The sequence below is a fragment of the Ochotona princeps genome, chromosome 23 (assembly GCF_030435755.1).
Source record: "Ochotona princeps isolate mOchPri1 chromosome 23, mOchPri1.hap1, whole genome shotgun sequence".
Lineage (NCBI taxonomy): Eukaryota > Metazoa > Chordata > Mammalia > Lagomorpha > Ochotonidae > Ochotona > Ochotona princeps.
In genome coordinates, this window is record NC_080854.1 from 15,281,091 (window position 1) to 15,298,361 (window position 17,271).

Consider the following 17,271-nt stretch of genomic DNA (forward strand, 5'->3'; position numbering starts at 1 on the left):
GAAAACAGTGAATCCAAATCAAACAGTCCTTTAAAGTGGGACGCTCTTCTGTTGGGGGAGGGGGAGGCGGGTGGATGGGTAAGGTAAAGCCAGGAGAGAGACCAGAAAAGGAGCAGGACACAGGTCAGCATCGAACTTTCTCAAAACCAAGACCAGCATCACAGCTGCTAGCTAAGGGCTTCCAATAACTCTGATCCAACTACTGAAATCCAAACTTGCAAACTCCACTTTCACCATTTGCAATATAAAACACACCTACTGTAGGTCAGTTTAGCCCAATTCACATATAATCCTTAATTCCAGACACTATAGCAGCTTACTTGTAAACATACAAAAGAGGAACCCTGAATCATTGTGTTTCTTTATTTATCTATGCCAAACATTTATTAGTGAAATAGTCCTGAAGATATAATTCTACATATGGCGCTTTAATTTCACATAATATTTAAGGGGAAAAAAAGACAAAACACATAGAATTAGACATAAAATTAAAAGATCATGGTACAACCTTTATCTTTTTTTTTTACTTCAGCAAACAAACAAAAAATGTCAAATGACATGAAAAAGTGGCAAGTCTTCTGACAATAAATAATAAATTACTTTATAATTTTTGCAATGCAAGAGCAAACAAAAAAATAGTTTCCTTTTTTCCTCTTTATTTCCAGAGAGAGAGAGAGAAAAAAAAAACAGTCATTTTAACCAATAACTATACACATCTTTGGGGGAAAAGTTCTTGGGCAGACACAAGTTAAACGCAATCCGAGACGCTTGTGGCAAAATAGAGGTAACCTTGTTGCAATGCTTTATAAGTTGGTTTTTAAATCTGAATTCAAAAACCTTTAAAGTCGATTCAGACTTCTTGATAGAGGATGGATCTCAAAAAAATTAAAAGAAAGAAAGAAAGGCGGAGGAGGGGAGGTTGGGGAGAGACAGGGTGCAGCACAAAAATAAAAGAGAAACCAACTACAGGGCATGCTAAGAGACCCAGGATTTCAATTAACCCCTTGTTAAAGTCAACTAAAAACATCGCAAACCAATGCAGCTCCACCTTCCTGAAAGGACCCTTTCAGCCAAAGAGGCCAGTCTCTCTTCCTGCTCTTTTTGCTGGAGCTCCCGTTTGGCAAGGCAATGACCAATATAGAAACAGCACCATTCAGATTAGGATGGACTAGAAAATTTTCTATTTCTGCTTTTCTCCAGATGTGCAGTGAAATGAAAATGCTTTTTTTTTTTTTTTGAGATCCTTGAATATAAATCCTCTACGTTTTAAAAATGTCTTTTATTTTTCTTTTTCAGTACTCCTAAGGTCATTGAATAGCATATGTTGGGTTTGGGTTTTGTTTGTTGTTTTTAATTTTAGTAAAATCCCATGATTGTCTTCACAGTGTTGCTACCGTATCACCTTGTCATTAAAACAGACTTCGTGCATTTCATGGAGCATTCATTTTCTTGATTCAGTTTTCATTGACTGGGTCGTTAAATACTTTTGGAGTTAGACAGCATCATTTCCACTTTCTCCAATGGGGGGGAAAATACTTCTGAACGAATGTTCCTCATGCCTCAATGGGACTGGCCACCATGCTGTTAGGTGTATCTGGGAGTTGAGAGGACATTGATGCTACTTCACTGCCAGTGGAATTAGAGCCTGGTCCTCCTTCTGAAAAATTGACCTGCACAGAAGGATGAGAAATAAATAAAGGAGGCAGCAATCAGGGTCACAAACTATTCTAATATTATCATATTTTACATTGAAGTATAAGAGTTTGCATAGATGTATGGACAAACTAAGATATCTACACTTATAACTGCATCTCAGTAGACTTGTTGAAAGCCTAAGAGAATAGCCTGAGAGAGGGTAGGGAATCCTTTCTTTCCCATCTTCCAAAAGATCTGTTTTAACTCAAACTGAATTCCTAACATTGTGTTGCATTAAATTATTCAAGAACAAATGTGTTTCTCAGTATAAAATGGCATCACAACTCCACCATGCATGTTCAAAATAAAATTATCCTGCCGGCTACGTGTTGCCCTGGGAGCAGGCATCAAGGTTTCTCTCTACTTGAGTTGGGAAATTCATAATGCACAGTCAGATCCTGTGACTGGGATTCAGGGGCAACTTTGCAGAGCAATGATTAACTCCTCAGGGGGACCAGTGAGTATGCTTTCCTCTGGCTGCTCTTGCTGCTTCCTTTCTCTCTCTCTCTCTCTCTCTCTCTCTCTCTCTCTCTCTCTCTCTCTCTCTCCCTCCCTCCCTCCCTCCCTCCCTCCCTCCCTCCCTCCCTCCCTCTTCTCCTGCACTCCTGCCCTGGCCCTCCCTCCCACCTCTCATTCTTCCCTCCTTCTGGCTCAGCTTCCCCTCCACTTTTCTCATCTTGACACTTAAGTTTCAGAAGAAGCAAAGCCTTCTCCTGCTTTCTTTTCTGGTCGACATTTTGCTGAAATCAAATCGATGACTTTAAATTCATTTTCTTATTTCCAGACTTTACCTCCTTTCCTGCCCTATTAAACTTTCACATTGTGAGGTCTAACTTCTAGGCAGGTCCACTTAGAGACCTAACCTCTAGGTAGGTCCACTTAGAGACACAAGCCTAGGGCCAAGCACTTTTAAGCACTTGCCTCTGGCTAATTACTTAACTGTTGAGGCAAGAAAGCAAATGGCCTCCAGGCAAAGGTTAGCATACAACTGGAGTTTCAGTTTCAAGGCAAGGAGCAATTCTTTAGGACAGCTCTTCAATTCTATTAAGCAGGATTCTGTTAGGTTGGTTTCATTCTTTAGCAAAAACACCTCATGTGTACATGTGCCATGTTACAAAGGAATTCAAGAGCACTTTAAAAGCTCAGAGAGAAAGAAATTAAAAGTTTATTTTTGTGCAAAACAATCTTTGAAATCCATGTTTTTCATTTCCCATGAAAATATTGAAGACTCTTTCTTGGTGAGCAAAGGTGATTTAATTTTCTCTCCTCTACATGTATAAAACATACTAAATCTAAAGCAGATCTTCACAAATTAACAAAAAGCTACCTCTGATTGGTTGTGTTCTTGTTTAGGATAACATGCTACACAACATGGGATTATATGACATTTGAACTTACAGACCTATAAAATCTGTATTGTAGATTGAGTTAGCTCCCCGAATGTAACAAAAAGCTTCAATTAAGAAAAAAATAGTATCGATAATCCATCTGAATCATCTATGAATTGATACATCTTTTAAAAACTGCATGCAGGCAATGTATGATGCCGATCGATGACAACATTGAGTATGTACCATAATCATCCCAATTTGTGTTCTTAAAATATCCCATGTACTGGATGCTGGGAATGGACCCAATTTGCCAATTGCTGACCAAACTGTCAAGGTGATCTCTGAATTCCCTGCCAACTCTCTAAGCTACATGACTTTGTAAACCTGTCGACTTTTCCACAAATGCTATCTAGATAGATACCTTGAAATTAATCCCTCAAAATAGGCTGTGACTGACATAAAATTCAATTTAGGATCAGATTATGCAGTCTCTTAAAATAGGCTGCCAGTGTTTCTCCTAGAACTGGGGGCCAGGGACTCCCCTCTCCTCTGTGCGACACCCCCAGGGTGACAACAAACCCAGATCCCCTTTCTGCTGTGAATTCAGCTTCCACAGCGACCCACACTTACCAATTGCTGAAAAGCAGGCTGATCTATGTCACTCTGCAAGGCGAAGTCACTCAGTACTTTCCAAGGCGGCTGGTAACTTTGCACTTCCACTGGGTTAGCCTGTAAGCCACCGTCGTGTCTCTCTGGACTGGCAGCCACCATGGGAGTTCCTGTCATGCCCTGGATATTCTGTGAATACCCCCCACCCCATCCCAACATGTTAATGAGCAAACTCCCTCCCCCCATTGTCCCCACAGGCTGAGCAAATACACCCTGGCATTATCTTATCTCTATAGTGGCCTTTATTGACAAAGTTAATCTGCTGTACCTTGGGGATATTCCTTGGAGTTCAGCTTTGTTTTATTGTGTTCTGGGTTTTGCTTTTTGTTTTGTTTTTGGTTCTGTGGGATTGACTCTAATTAAATCAAATCCTACTAAAACTTTCTTTTTGCCTCCTACCTTCACAATCAGTCCACTTCTTCCTCTCCTCTACTGTCCCAAGAGCCAGAGTCTCCCATTAGGCAAAAGTGCGGGTCACCTGGGCCTCCTTTCAGGCTCCAAGTGCCACTGGTTTTCTCCTGGGCAGTTTCAGCCGAACTGCATACTTCCACTTGCAGAGCCATTCCCACCCCCCAAGTGTTTGGGTCTGGCTGATATTGTGTTATTATGCACAAACCAACTTAGAAAATGCCCTGGCCCAATCTTGGCCGGCCTGCCAAGTTTAATGACAGCATTTTAAAATGGCATTTAAAAATAGGCTTGAGGCAATAAAAAGCACAACACAAAGCAAAAACAAAAAAGCCGTCTAACTTAATCAGGAGGTTTGTAGGATGGGCATTACCAGGGTCTGTGATAATAGGGTATAGGGTGGAGGCCTGGGTTTGACCCGGAGCCCTGTGCTATGGGTCACCTTGGAGGATGTCGCCAGCCTGAGAGCCCAGCGGCAGGCTTCACCCACCACCCAGTGTTGGGGTGCACGCATGGAAGCTGCTCCACCAAAAACCACAGTGTGTGCAGGAACCCAAGGTGGTGTCCTTCCCCCTCGCTGTTCTGTTCTGGCAGAACAAGACAGCTACAAAGTTGGCAACACCCACAGCATGCTTCTTCCCCGGCTGTCTTTCCTGTTCCTGGGTGCCGCTGAGGTTGACGGGCAGTAGCCCAGGCATGCACGCGGCTAGGCTGGAGGCGGCAGCTTCTCTGAACTGCCTGATGCTCGATGGGAATGCCCGGGTAGTATCTCCCCAAGGGGCCAGGGGCTGATTTGCGGAACACCGAATCTCCTGCTGGACGGCAGGGTCGCACCGCAAGCTGCACAGGCTGGGTATCCGCCCGCCGCGCGTCTCTCCGTGTCCCTCTTTCTTCCCCCCACCCCACCCATCCCAAACCGCCTGGGCCACTCACAGTTTTGTCATTGGGTTGCTGCTGCTGGAGCTGCTTCATCATGATGCTCCTCTTCTTGTCCTTGCACCGCTTGTTTTGAAACCAGACCCGGATCACGCGGGGACTGAGGCCCGTCATCTCCACCAGTTGCTCCTTCATGAGTGCGTCGGGCCGGGGGTTGGCAGCGTAGCAGGTCCGCAAGGTGTGCAGCTGCTTCTCATTGAGCACAGTCCGCACCCGGGTGGTCTTCTCCGGCTGCTTGTGGACGTGGGGCCGCAGGGCTGGCTGTCGGGCGGAGATGGGCTCCGCTGCGGGACAAGGGGTGCGGTGAGTCAGGGCCGGGCGGTGGGCTGGTCCCGCCGCTCCTTGGCGCGCCTGGCTCCCAGACAATGGCTTGTGCTTTCCAGTCTACATACACAATACTAGGTGGGGGTGGGTAGCAAGAGACGGGTGAGACTGGGCGAGAAGGAGAATAAAATCTCCTCGCTTTAATATGCCGAGGTCAATGCTGAGTAATTCGGCCGGGGAACGCAGCAGCTCCCGCCTCCTGCTTGTGTCAACAGAGTCTCAGCCAAGGGAAGCAGGTTTTAGGGTTTGTCCTCCTACTTGCAACAGGGGCGGCATTTCTCCGCATTGCTTTGCCTCCATCCTGCAAGTTTTTCGTTCCCAGACCAGGCCCAGGTAACACCGGGAAGCCCCACGGCCAAGCGCTTTCCTTCCCCGGTAGCGGGGGCAGAATACCGTAGCGACAGGCTCAGGCTCGGTTTCTGCAGGCTGGGAAATACTGCCAGACTGACTCAACTTCAGTCCCCAGAGGACATCATGTTAAGGGACCAAAGAAGTTCCTTCCTTCCTCATCTCCACCACCCTGGGTCTGTCTTTTCCTAACATTCCAGCTACAAGGCTAATTCTGAGATGGCCTGAGCTCATGTAAAGGACAACTGACCTTCTGCAGAGCTTCCCGGGCTCCAGGGCTGTTGGGGGATGCTGCCCCCCATCGTGGTCCTAACACTCTGGCCTCCTCCATTGCCCAGCCCTGGCTATGCCCCAAAGCAAGTTAACGGTAAATCCCCCAAGACAGAATTTTTGGAGCTCACAGAAAGCAGGAGGTGGAGGGGTGGGGTTAGATCTCTCTCTCTCTCTCTCTCTCTCTCTCTATCTATCTCTCTCTCTCTTTTCTCCCCTCCCCCAATGTTTACCAGTTGATAGAAAGCGGGGTAGACCTGTGCATGAACCAATGCAGGGTTGGAAACACCTTTGGAAAAATCATGTGTGTCCATTCCTCTGATCTATGAAGTACAAACCCTGCACTTTCAACTACCCCCATCATTCCCCACCACACACACACACACACACACACACACACACATCTCTAGGGTCAGGCCAACACCTATGGGGTCAATCTAAAGCTACAGGAACAGGTCTGAAGATGAAATTCTCACGAAATCACATAGCAGGAGTGGTTTAAAGAGGCAGGCTCCCTTTAAAAGGCAATTACTCCAGATTAGCTTGTTGACAGTTTTAAATTACAGCTCTGTGCAGTGGCCTGCAGTTATTAAGACTGTATCTTTTTCAGACTTGTTCTTTCACAAAAGAATAAAAATGATTTTAAAAAGTATTTGGGAGAGTGGAGCAGTTCAGCTGGCAAAAGGACTTGGGTAGCCAGACAAAGCCACTAGGGTTTGCTTCACCACATAAAAGAGAAAGCTTCAGGGGTTAGAATACCTGGCCTGGAGCTGAAGTCCTTTGGCAGTAAGCAAGTCCCTTGGAGGTCAAGGTGAACTGGCAATACTGTGTGAGCTTGTGTCTACACGTGTGTATAAGTGATATGCACTCGCGTGTATCCACCGGCAGACACATAAACGCGTAGGTGTGCTGGGAGAGTTGAGGTGGAGTGCACTGACCCTTTCTGCAGAGTGCACATGCAGCAGCTTATTTAAGGGCAGGCTGCAGGGCCCTGACAGAGGAGGAGATATGGCTTAGCCCAGTGCCTGCCTCTCCCGGCGCCCAGGAGTACCTGCCATTTGCAGCGGCCGTGCCGGGTGCAGAGGACTGAGAGGGTCACCGGCGCCCAGACTAGCCCTTTCCACTACGTCGTGGTCCGCGCGACAGAAGAGGCCGTCCTCCCGCAGCGCAAACTCGTCTCCGGGGATGAGCTGGCGGCTGCAGGCCACGCAGCGGAAACACTCGATGTGGTACACCTTGGAGCGGGCGCGCATCACGAAGTCATTCTTGCTGAAGCCAATGCTGCACTTGGCGCATTTGATCCCGTATAACCTGTGCGGAGGGGTGGGGCGGGCCCGGGGGAGAGGAGGTCCATCAGGTGGGCACAGTCCTGCCTCAAGCCTTGAGGCATCCTAAGAAATCACCATTACCAAACTCAAAGCTGGAAGCCGGACAGAAAGGGATCTCGATCTCTCTCTCTCTCTCTCTCTCTCTCTCTCTCTCTCTCTCTCTCTCTCTGTCCTTCCCCACATCCCTTAATTTCCCTTTTCTTTTACCCCAGTTTCCTTTCTACAAACCTCGAACCACCTCGCAGTCTCCGTCAGGACCTAGGAAGTCACATCTCCCAGCTCAGGCTCCGGAAAGTTTATGCACAGAATGAAAATCGGGGCACCGGCTCCGTAGAAGTGTCCCACGCAGGGGCACACACCTGGAGCCGTACACTTATGCCTCTTTACTGGCTGTGCCTGAACCGGCAACACAAAGAGCTGGGGGACTGACCGATGGGGATGGGAAATGCGCTTCATTCGCGGCGCATACACATGCACTAGCAGCAAAAGAAAATGAAAGCTCTGAGGGTTTCCAGACCCTCTTCTGGCGAGTACATTCCAGTCTTGCTCCAAGGAAAGATTTTGCTCGGGCAATAAGGTTATGGTTACCGGAGTTTCCTTTTTTTCCCCCCTGTCCTTATTATTATTTAAAGAATCGACGGCTTTTTTTTTTCAAGCTGTTGAAACATTTACCTTGATTATGGTGTGTTTGAGAGCCAGGACCAGCTTAAAAAGAAAGGCAAAAGCCCACTTCTCAGGTTTTCCTAACTGCTGATCTTTGCTCACCAAGGAACAATCGCTCTCTCTAGTTACTTTTTGGGTGGCTTTGCCCTTGCCCCTTCTCTATCAGTAACAACCGAAGCTAGCTCATTCCTACAAAGAGAGCAGACGAGAAAGTGTGTGTGTGTGTGTGTGTGTGTGTGTGTGTGTGTGTGAAGGGTTGGGAGGATTTCTGCCACCCCAAAGGGAAATAAAAATCCCAAAGATCATTCTGTTCTGCTTTTTGCAACTACAGGATTTCAAAGGGTACACACACAGATGAGAGAGTGTGGGGAGAAGGTAAAAGCCACTGGGTTCTACAGAGAATGAGGCACACACAGGTTGTGTGCAAGGAGCACAGCACCATAAAACAAACAAACAAAAAAGCTAGGAAACTCCTGTAGGTGCCAAGTGAGCTCTCCCTCCCAGAATCTTGAGTTCACCCACAATCCAGTAAACGATGAAAACAACTCGTTTGTCCGAGGTTAGAAGGTAGACTCAAAAGTTTTTCTTCCCTCCGCCTACTCCATGTGAGATCTCCCATTTCATAGGATGAAGATTTGACTTTGCCTGTGACCAAACAATTTAGAAAATCCCTCCCCCTTCCTGGAGCCCCACTTCCCTACTTCCTCCCTCCCTTCCCCAAAGTAACCCCCTCCAACATTGTTCCATTTTATTTACCAGGATTATGCTTTCCAATTTACGATTCTTTTTTTTTTTTTTTTTTTTTTTTAAGGAAGAAGAAAAAAGGCCAGAGACAAAGCAAGCAGGACAAAATTGAGACTGAATACTAAATCCTCGCTAAACTTCCCCAGGAGTTCTCCAACTCCAGAAACCCTAGGATTTGCAAACGCTGATTCCTTGTTAACAGCCACTGGAGAGTTTCTTAGGATAATATTGTGCTCCTATTCAACATGGTAGGGAAGACAATTCTCGTGATTGTTTAAAACAAACACACAAATAGCACATCCTTTCGAAATTCTGTTTTCTGAAGGCAGAAAACAAAGTTTCTGCTGCATTCAGATAAGTAAGAGAAAACCTGAAATTAGTTCAGGTTGGAGCAAAGCCTGATGAGGAGTAAATAGAAAAACAAAATAAAAATTCAGTAAATTCTAACATGTTTGAGTCTTGTTAGTGTGGGCAATTCGCTCATTTTATCAGTGACTAGATTTTAATGTGGGAAAGGAAGCTGTTCAATTACCTAAATATACCAATTGTTCACAGACAGATGAAGGGCAATTTGATGTGCTCTGTCTAATTCATCAGCTCAGATAAGATAAGAATGAAAAGACAGGCAGATGTCACCAAAGGGTTAATATTTTAAAAGATTAAATGTCCGGTCTTTTTGCAAAGAATATTTCAGTTCATTTTGAAATCTTACAGGAAGGGGCTCTTACCCTAAAAGTAAAATGGCCAACACTTCTCTTTGCTCTCTCAAACTTCCTCTCTAAACAGGCTATGGGCAAACTTTTATTTATCTTGTTTCACTGATACTTTCAAAGAATCTGCAAGTCACTTCTAATATACAAAACTAAAACACACAAACAATAAGATGCTGTGCTGCACAATGCAAATTGACCAGAAGCTTAAGCTTATCCAGCTTAAATTTTTTTTGTTTGTTTTGGATGGGGCAGCCTGAGACAGGAAAATAATTTGATCATCCCAAATTCCCAGCCTAATTAAACAAGCCTTCATACCACAAAGTTTATGAGAGCCACTGAGTATGGCTTTTTGTTTTCACCTGGCAAGAGAAATGGACATCCCGGTTTAATTTTTCTAACGCGCTTTCAGGGTAACTTCTGCATGCTGGATCCCACTAACTTCACAAAAAGACAAAGCTTTACCAAATCAAAAACGAGGAAAGGAGAGGGGCAGGGAAATATCACAACTTGAAGGGAGAAAGATAAGTAGCGTACCTGATATAATCTCTTTTACAGTAGGTTTTCCCATCCCTCACAAAGCACGTACAGCTCTCGTCCAAATACTGATTACACTCTGCACATTTCAAACATGCCGCATGCCATTCCAAATCCGGAGAAACCCTCAGAATATACTGATCGTGAATTTGATTGCCGCAACCAACACATAGGGAAATCAGACGCTTTTCTGAAATGAAAATAAATACATGATTGACTAACCGTTTACTTCCTACAGAGATAAACACACTTTTAGTGTCGTTCTCTCATAGGGCGTACTCTGGAGGGTTTTTTCCCTCCCCCACTCCCCCCTTTAAAAAAAAAGAATATTGCACTTTGGGATGGTAATTGAAGTGTGCCATCAAAATCTTGACTCGTTTTGAAAAAAGGGAGGTGGAATATATGTAACATGCAGATTTGAATAGTCTACATTTGTAAGCCTGGCACGCAATCAAAGCCGCTCATTTTGTATTTCTTTTTCCTTCTTCTCCCTCTTTGCCATAATCATTGGGAAAGATTATAGATAAGTCAAGTCAAAGAAAAGGTTTTGACTAGAAGCGTTAAGTGAATGCAGGGATGTCTATATTTTTCCATGAGGCACGCTCTTCATCCAGGTCTGGATATCGTTAGCAAGTACAGACATCAATACAGTTGTCACTCATTCTCTTTTGCAAGTCTAATGCTAATTTCTATCTCCGGGTATTGTACGTGCAGGCAGAGCTTTGCAACAAAATAGCCTTCTTCGGGAGCTCCGGATTCCCGTGGAGGAAATCACCGCCTAGCCACAGAAGGCTACGAGGTTGCAGGGCACACAGGCGAACTGGATCGCAAAGTAAGATCCGTTTCCCGAAGATCGGAACCGACAGCAAGCATGCAGGCGTGGCGGCAATCAGGAGTCACCCCTCCTCTCTCTCCAGGCAGCGACTCCAACTCCGAACAGCCCTAGGAACGCGTACCTGAGAGAGACCCCCGCACAAGACCAGCACACCGAGCCCCACAAGGTAAAACAGCCTCTTACTTTTTGGTGGATCTCCCATGTCTCCCATATCTGTAAGAGGGAGTAATGTCCACAGTGAAATGGTGGTTGTACAGTACCAGCCCACAGAGAGGATGCTGGAGCTCTGGCTAAGTAAGTGGGAAATAGTGGCCCCGGGGGTTGCCAAGGCTGAAAGCGCCGCTGCCCGGCTGCGCCGCGCCCTTTCGGATCGGGGAGTCCAATTTAAGCCGGCGGAGTTGGCGGAGCGGAGGCGCTGCGGCGGCGGCGGACTCGGCGCGGCTCGGGCACCTCTCTTCCTTATCTCTTACTCAAACTTCTCTGCTCCAACTCAGCTCCATCGCCATTGGTCTGACGCAGCGCGCGGGGACGTCAGGCAAGCACCGCGCCCATTGGCTGCGGGGCGCGCGGCGCAGCTGTTCTGATTATCATATTTCAGCCTCGCTGCCGCGGTGCGCCACTGACCGCTTGGAGAGCCCACGGGAGAGGATTAGGGGCTCCCGAGGCAACTTGCTCCGGGCTCAGGCTATTCTCCCCCGTTGCTCCGGCTGCCCGGCTGCTCTGGTTTCTTTTGTTCGTTCGTTTGTTTTTGTTTTGTTTTTGCTTCCCTCGCTTCTCCTCGTCCTCCTCCAGTCCCCCTTTAACGCTCCTTCGTGGCTGGCTGCGCCACCCGCGCCCTCGCCTCCTGTCCCGCTGCTCCTCGGCCCTGCGCTCCTGGGGTCCCCCGCAGTCCGGCTGGCCGCGTTGCGCACGGGGCTCACTTTTCTGTCGCCAGTGGCGAGTGCCTGGTGGGTAGGTCTTTGTTTTCACCAGGGTCCCTCCCGGACTATAGGAAAAGGAGGGCCTTGGAACAGGCTACTCACGTCTGTTTGGTCCCAGTTGGTGACGCACAGACCCGGGCCTGGTCCGGCTTGGCTGCCGGGGAGGGTGAGTTGGCTGGGCTAACACGGCGCACTAAGGAAAGAAGGACTGGGAGTGGGATGATTAGTCCCAGAGAAATTGTTCGCTGGCTCCTCCATTACCCTACCACCTGCGACTAAAAAACATCTCAAACAAAACAAAACAAAACAAAACAAAGTGGGGTGGGAGGAAAGGGGGAGCTTCCCTCCCTGGCGGACAGTTTGGAAACGGAACAGGTAAAACCAAGTGGTCTCCTGGGACTTGCTGCTTTCTCCTGAGGTTGATTTTTCACTATAACACTAGAATTAAAGCGTGTACTAACCCAAAGCCCAAAAGTGAACTGATCTTCCAGTAACCTGAAGTTTCGGAAGCAGTGATATCCTGCACAATCAGCTTTCTCTCTCTCTCTCTCTCTCTCTCTCTCTCTCTCTCTCTCTCTCCCTCCCTCCTCTCTCTCTCTCTCTCTCTCTCTCTCTCTCTCTCTCTCTCTCGGTCTCTTTGCCCTTTGTCTCTTAGCAAACTTGTGCAGTCTGCTTACAAGCGTTTTGGTCATTTTGAGGACACGTCTCCACGTCTCTAGAAAATTTTCAAGCTGCTTGAGGCCAGAGATGTGAGTAGTGAGGGGTCTGCCACAGAAGAACGGTGGAAGATCTATTTCATTTCATCAGACAGTGAATATGCCTCGGGAGGAAAACTGCCGGGAGAGAGAGGAGTGTTGGCTGTAGGTCCTCGTAGCCTTCTCAGTGGTTTCTGACCTTGTTCCCATCACCATCTCCCACAAAGTCGCAGGAAAGCCACCAGGGAGGATTCACTCCCTCCCTCTTCCCCACCCCCAAACCTCTAAATAGCTCCTCCTTATCTAATGGGACTGCCAGTTTTATCTAAAAAGGCCTACAAACAAGTCTTAGAAGGCTTAATTTCGGTGTCTTGTTGCCGTGAGAAGACCCCGTGTGTGTTAGGAAACTCCTTTCTCTGTATCTTTCCCCAGATCGAAACGTTGATAAGAGCTGTGAGCCCTCGGCTGGCCTCCATGGCCCTTGGTTTGAGCAGATAAACCTCAGCAAAACGCAGACAGAAGCTAAAGTGCGTGAGTTTCCTGACCTGCTGGTGCTTTGTGATTTTTTTTATTTTCCCGATCACTTCCCTTCCGCTTTTATGACACATGGTTTCAGAGGATGTATGTGAAATCGAAAGTTGGATAGACAGAGGTTGATAAGTTTCCCGGCTTTGTTTTATTGTGGTCTGTGTTTATATTCTCTTGTGTGATATATGTGTGGACCCTGCTGTCAAGCAAGTATTCCTAGTGCAAGGGCACATTTCTCACAGAGGTAACCAAGGTGACTCTAGTTTTTAAAAAATACTACTATGAAAATGCTAATAATAAACCTGAAAGTAAATACAGTTCCAACCAATCATATGCTATCATGCCATGTGTGTAACACTGAAGTAAACACCAGAAGCTGTGAGACTGAGTATACTGAATTTGAAACCTACCAAGTAGTATCACTGTCCACCCTCCTTTAAATCAACCACCCATGCACACTCATATTGTGTGTGAACATACATGCACACACCCCTATCACCCATGTGCATGCATGCACACACGGTGTGGTATTTTTGACTCCCTAACCAATATGTTCTTTAAAAGAATCATGCCAATGACAGCAATTCTAAGTAGAAAACCTGGTGGGTGTCTTGGAGAAAACCTTTAGTTATGGGTATTTTAACCAGAGTACTGAAGACAGAGTGTTTTCGGTATTTGAGCCCACGACATGATTGTAAATAATTATTTTCTTAGTAAGTGTACAAACTGACAGAAGCAGACATCTATCCAAAAGATATTCCTGGTATAGTTAAGGGAATTCAGTGACTATGAGCCATGATGGATGTTGTTCAGTGTTGTGTGTACCTTCCAATAACAGGTTTTGCATTAAAATCCAAGGATAGCATGCATTATTGCTTTATGTTACATTGCAGTTCCAGGGTGATCACGATTCTTATTGTTTCCTTAGTGGGCCACTATCTGTGGATTCTGTTCTTCAAATGTATCTGTAAAATTTTAAATGTTTTATAGACCATGGTTACATAAAACCATGATGAGCAGTGTTTTCCCGAGTGCTTGATCACAGGAGCGACCTCTTGTGTTCAAAGGGGGGATCTGACCCTCTCCTATCAAAAGTGGACTGATTTTGACCTTTGTGGATTCTGTTAGGTCAAAAATCTGTCCTTCAAAACAACAGTGATATGAACCTCTGGCCCTCTGTTGGTGAGAGGAGAGAGAAATGCGCAGTTGTGTGTGTGGTCCCTTCGCCTCCACACTGTTCTGCTTTACCTTACAGTGAGTGATCGGGTGTAGAAGACATTGCTGAGATGTCCCGAGTTCTTCATGGCTGTGACATATGCCCAGGCGTACCTTTTCTGTACCTCCCAGAATACAGCTGCTGCAACCTGGCTTTCTTGTGGGATCGCATAGCTGTGTCTTTGTTTGCTTTCTTTCTCTGATTCATTAAAATAGAAACATCCCAAGTCAAACTCAATGCTGTGTGATACAGGTTTCTGCTACAGTCATTTTCTCGAACTACTTACTCTTCAAAACAACAACAACCTAAATAGATTTTTAATTACAATTGAGAATTCAAAATGGTACACTTTGAGTGTATTTCCTAACAAGCTCTCTGGTGGATAGAAATGAAATGTAAGTGGGTTCTGTCGGATATCTCATACAGTGAGAAAGCGTTTTATTCTTCCCATCTAAGCGAGATTGAGAAGGAAGAAAGAGCTTTGATCAGATCTCCCTGAGCTATGAATGTGTTTGGGAATTAATTCCCAGGGAGGTGATGTTCTATGTTTAGCCCACCTCAGATTCCATTTTGAAAGAGTAGAATAACAAGTGGACTGCCAATGTCAATGAGGAAGGCATTCAGATGGAAAAATACATCCGGCTACCCATGGATCTCATCTGGTGCTGGTGGTGGGGTGCGTAATGAAACAAGAACATATTTTCTTCACCTTTCAAAATCAGTGTCATATACCTGTGTGTGTATATGCCATTTCTCCTTTTATTCATTTGATCTGTGTAGTCTCATCAACTGGAGTTTGAACCTAGCATCAGTAACTTCAGTCACATCTAAGGGTCAGGGAAAATCTTTGGTGTTTAAAGGGCGTCTTAGTGTGGGTGTGTAGAGCTAACCCCTCTCTGTTGCAGCTGTTGGTGGTGGCGGCTCATTGTGCTTTGGGGGGAAATGGATGACTAGGTACCCAGCTATGCATTTCAGAGAAAAAAATGAAGAGGTCGCTCTCCTTCTGCCATTGGGTATGAAAGATCATCTCGTTTCCCTTTTTCTTTTCTTTTTTCTTTTCTTTTTTTTCTTTTTTTTTTTTTTTTTTACCCCTGAACTCATACTAAGCAATGACAATAAAGGCAGTTGTTAACAGCAAACCTTTACTCGTGACTCTCTTTATTGCCTAAGACTCCTGCTGCGAATGTGGTTTTGTGGAGTGTCAATTGCTTTATTAACCGGTTAAAACAATCTGGGTGAATTAGCAAGAATATTTTTCTGCTGGCTGGTGAGTTCAGGTAGCTGTTTCTGGTATTCTTTACCGGCAGACGACAGTCGGGAAGGCCACGTTGGTGTTCGGTCGGCTGCTCGCTTTTCAGCCGGGATAGAATTGCATGCTCGCGGTGGCGGGAGAAGCCACAGACCTATGGGTCCTGAGCCGGGTGGCTTGGCATCTCATTGCCAGAAGAGTCCGGCCCGAGAGAAGATGAAAATTGAAGTCTTTCGAACTGTGCTGTATGTATTTAATACATTTCCTCATAACGGCTGGCAGGTTCAAGCCAAACGCTTTTCTTCCTCTTCCCACCCCAGCAGCAAGACGAGGTTTAACTGAATTTTGCCTCAAGCCTAGGTTGGCGCCTGTAAGTGCAGTCTGTTGACCAAGAGGTTTAGCACCAGGACTTACTGAACTCTACCTTTGGCAAAGCCTTAACTAAGTGTATAGGATTCTCGCGGGGTAGTGCGGGTCCAGAGAGGCGAAGAAGCGCGCTGTTCCCCCCACCCCCACCTCTTTCTCTCCAAATCCCAGCGCTTGCTTTCTGTCTCTGCAATCTACCTGGTCAGCCCGGAACTGTGGACAAACGCTGAGCGAAGGAGCCCAATCCAGTTGGCCAACTTGATCAGATCTGATGGGCGAGAGACGCCACCGCCTTGCGCCTCTGCTGCAATCCCTTTGCAACCAGAGGCTCTGAATTGAGCACCCAGGGGCTGCTTTCCCTGGCTCGCCGGAGGGCTGCTGGGGAGGAGCTGGGGAGGGGAGGCGAAGGTACCTCGGGGGAGGTCAAGAGGGGAGGAGGAGCAGCGGCAGAAAATTGCCAGCGTGCGGGGGAGGGAGCTGCGAGCCCGGATATCTATCTCCAGTAACCTTCTCTGAAGTTTAGAGGCTTCAGTGCTCCTAGAAAAAAAAAAAAAAAAAAAAAAAGAAAAAAGAAAAATAAAAAAGAAGGAAAAAAAAAGCTTCCTCATGAAGTGTCCCGGGCCGGAGTCCTCGGGTGGGCTGCGGGGGTGATGTCACCTGCGACAGCTAACTTTTAGGAATCTGGCTCTGGGCACGGTCACTGGGGCATTTTGGGGAACGGCCGGCCGGGAGGTGCCTTAGTAGGCCTGGTGGATAGGTACCGAGGCTTGTGGCTCGCCGCTTCCGTTAGGAACTTCTGAGTGGCCAAGGAGCTTGGGGAGCTGGAGGACAAACCTTCAGCTCGCGGGAACCGCCTCGTCACTTTGAGAGAAGATGATGAGGGACCCTTTACTTTGAAGGTCACAGTCGTGTGCCTGGACCTCGGTGGAAGTGAAAGAGGGGGCTAGGACCCGGGTTGGGGTGGGGGATGGGTGTTGGGGTGGAGTGGGTGAGAGGGTGCTTTCAGAATTGATCTAGATTCGAGCTGCAGAAATGCATCCATTGTTGGAGAAGCGCGTTGAGTCTGTACCTTTTCCAGCCGGTGAAGAGGAGAGGGGCCCCGGAGACCACAGGCCGCCCCGACTGGCTCACTAACGCCGGCCCTAGGCAGCCGCTGAGTGTTTTGAGGGCAGTCGCTTCGCCCCAGGTAGCCTCAGGTCCCAGGCTGAGAAACTCCAGGGTCAGGGCCCCATCCAGGCCTTCGAAGCGTGGCGATCGAATGTTCCCAAGAACCTGTCCACGCTCAAGCACGCGCGCATCGCCAAGGCTTTGAACACAGCCAGAGTGAAGGGACGTAGGAAGCGCCTGACAGAAAGGCCACCATCCGGTCCCCTCGGCCTCCAGCGTTTCCAGTTTCTAATGTGTCCGCTCTGAGTTGGAACATCCCCGCCCCCCCCGCCCGCTTCTAGGTTTTTCTGGTTTATGTTCCCGTTGACAGATGTGGGAACGTGGAACTAAGT

At 47.0% G+C, this 17,271-nt stretch overlaps 1 protein-coding gene across 1 annotated transcript; it reads right to left on the reverse strand.

Annotated features, from left to right (window-relative positions):
* Positions 1-353: 353 nt before the first annotated feature.
* Positions 354-11,286, reverse strand: ISL1 (ISL LIM homeobox 1). The gene is made up of 6 exons (XM_004583690.2): positions 10,982-11,286; positions 9,964-10,153; positions 7,033-7,292; positions 5,037-5,323; positions 3,657-3,824; positions 354-1,670 (listed from the first exon to the last, which is right to left on the reverse strand). Exons 1-6 carry the CDS (start codon positions 11,007-11,009, stop codon positions 1,554-1,556), a joined length of 1,050 nt encoding a protein of 349 aa, XP_004583747.1. The 5' UTR covers positions 11,010-11,286; the 3' UTR covers positions 354-1,553.
* Positions 11,287-17,271: the final 5,985 nt, after the last annotated feature.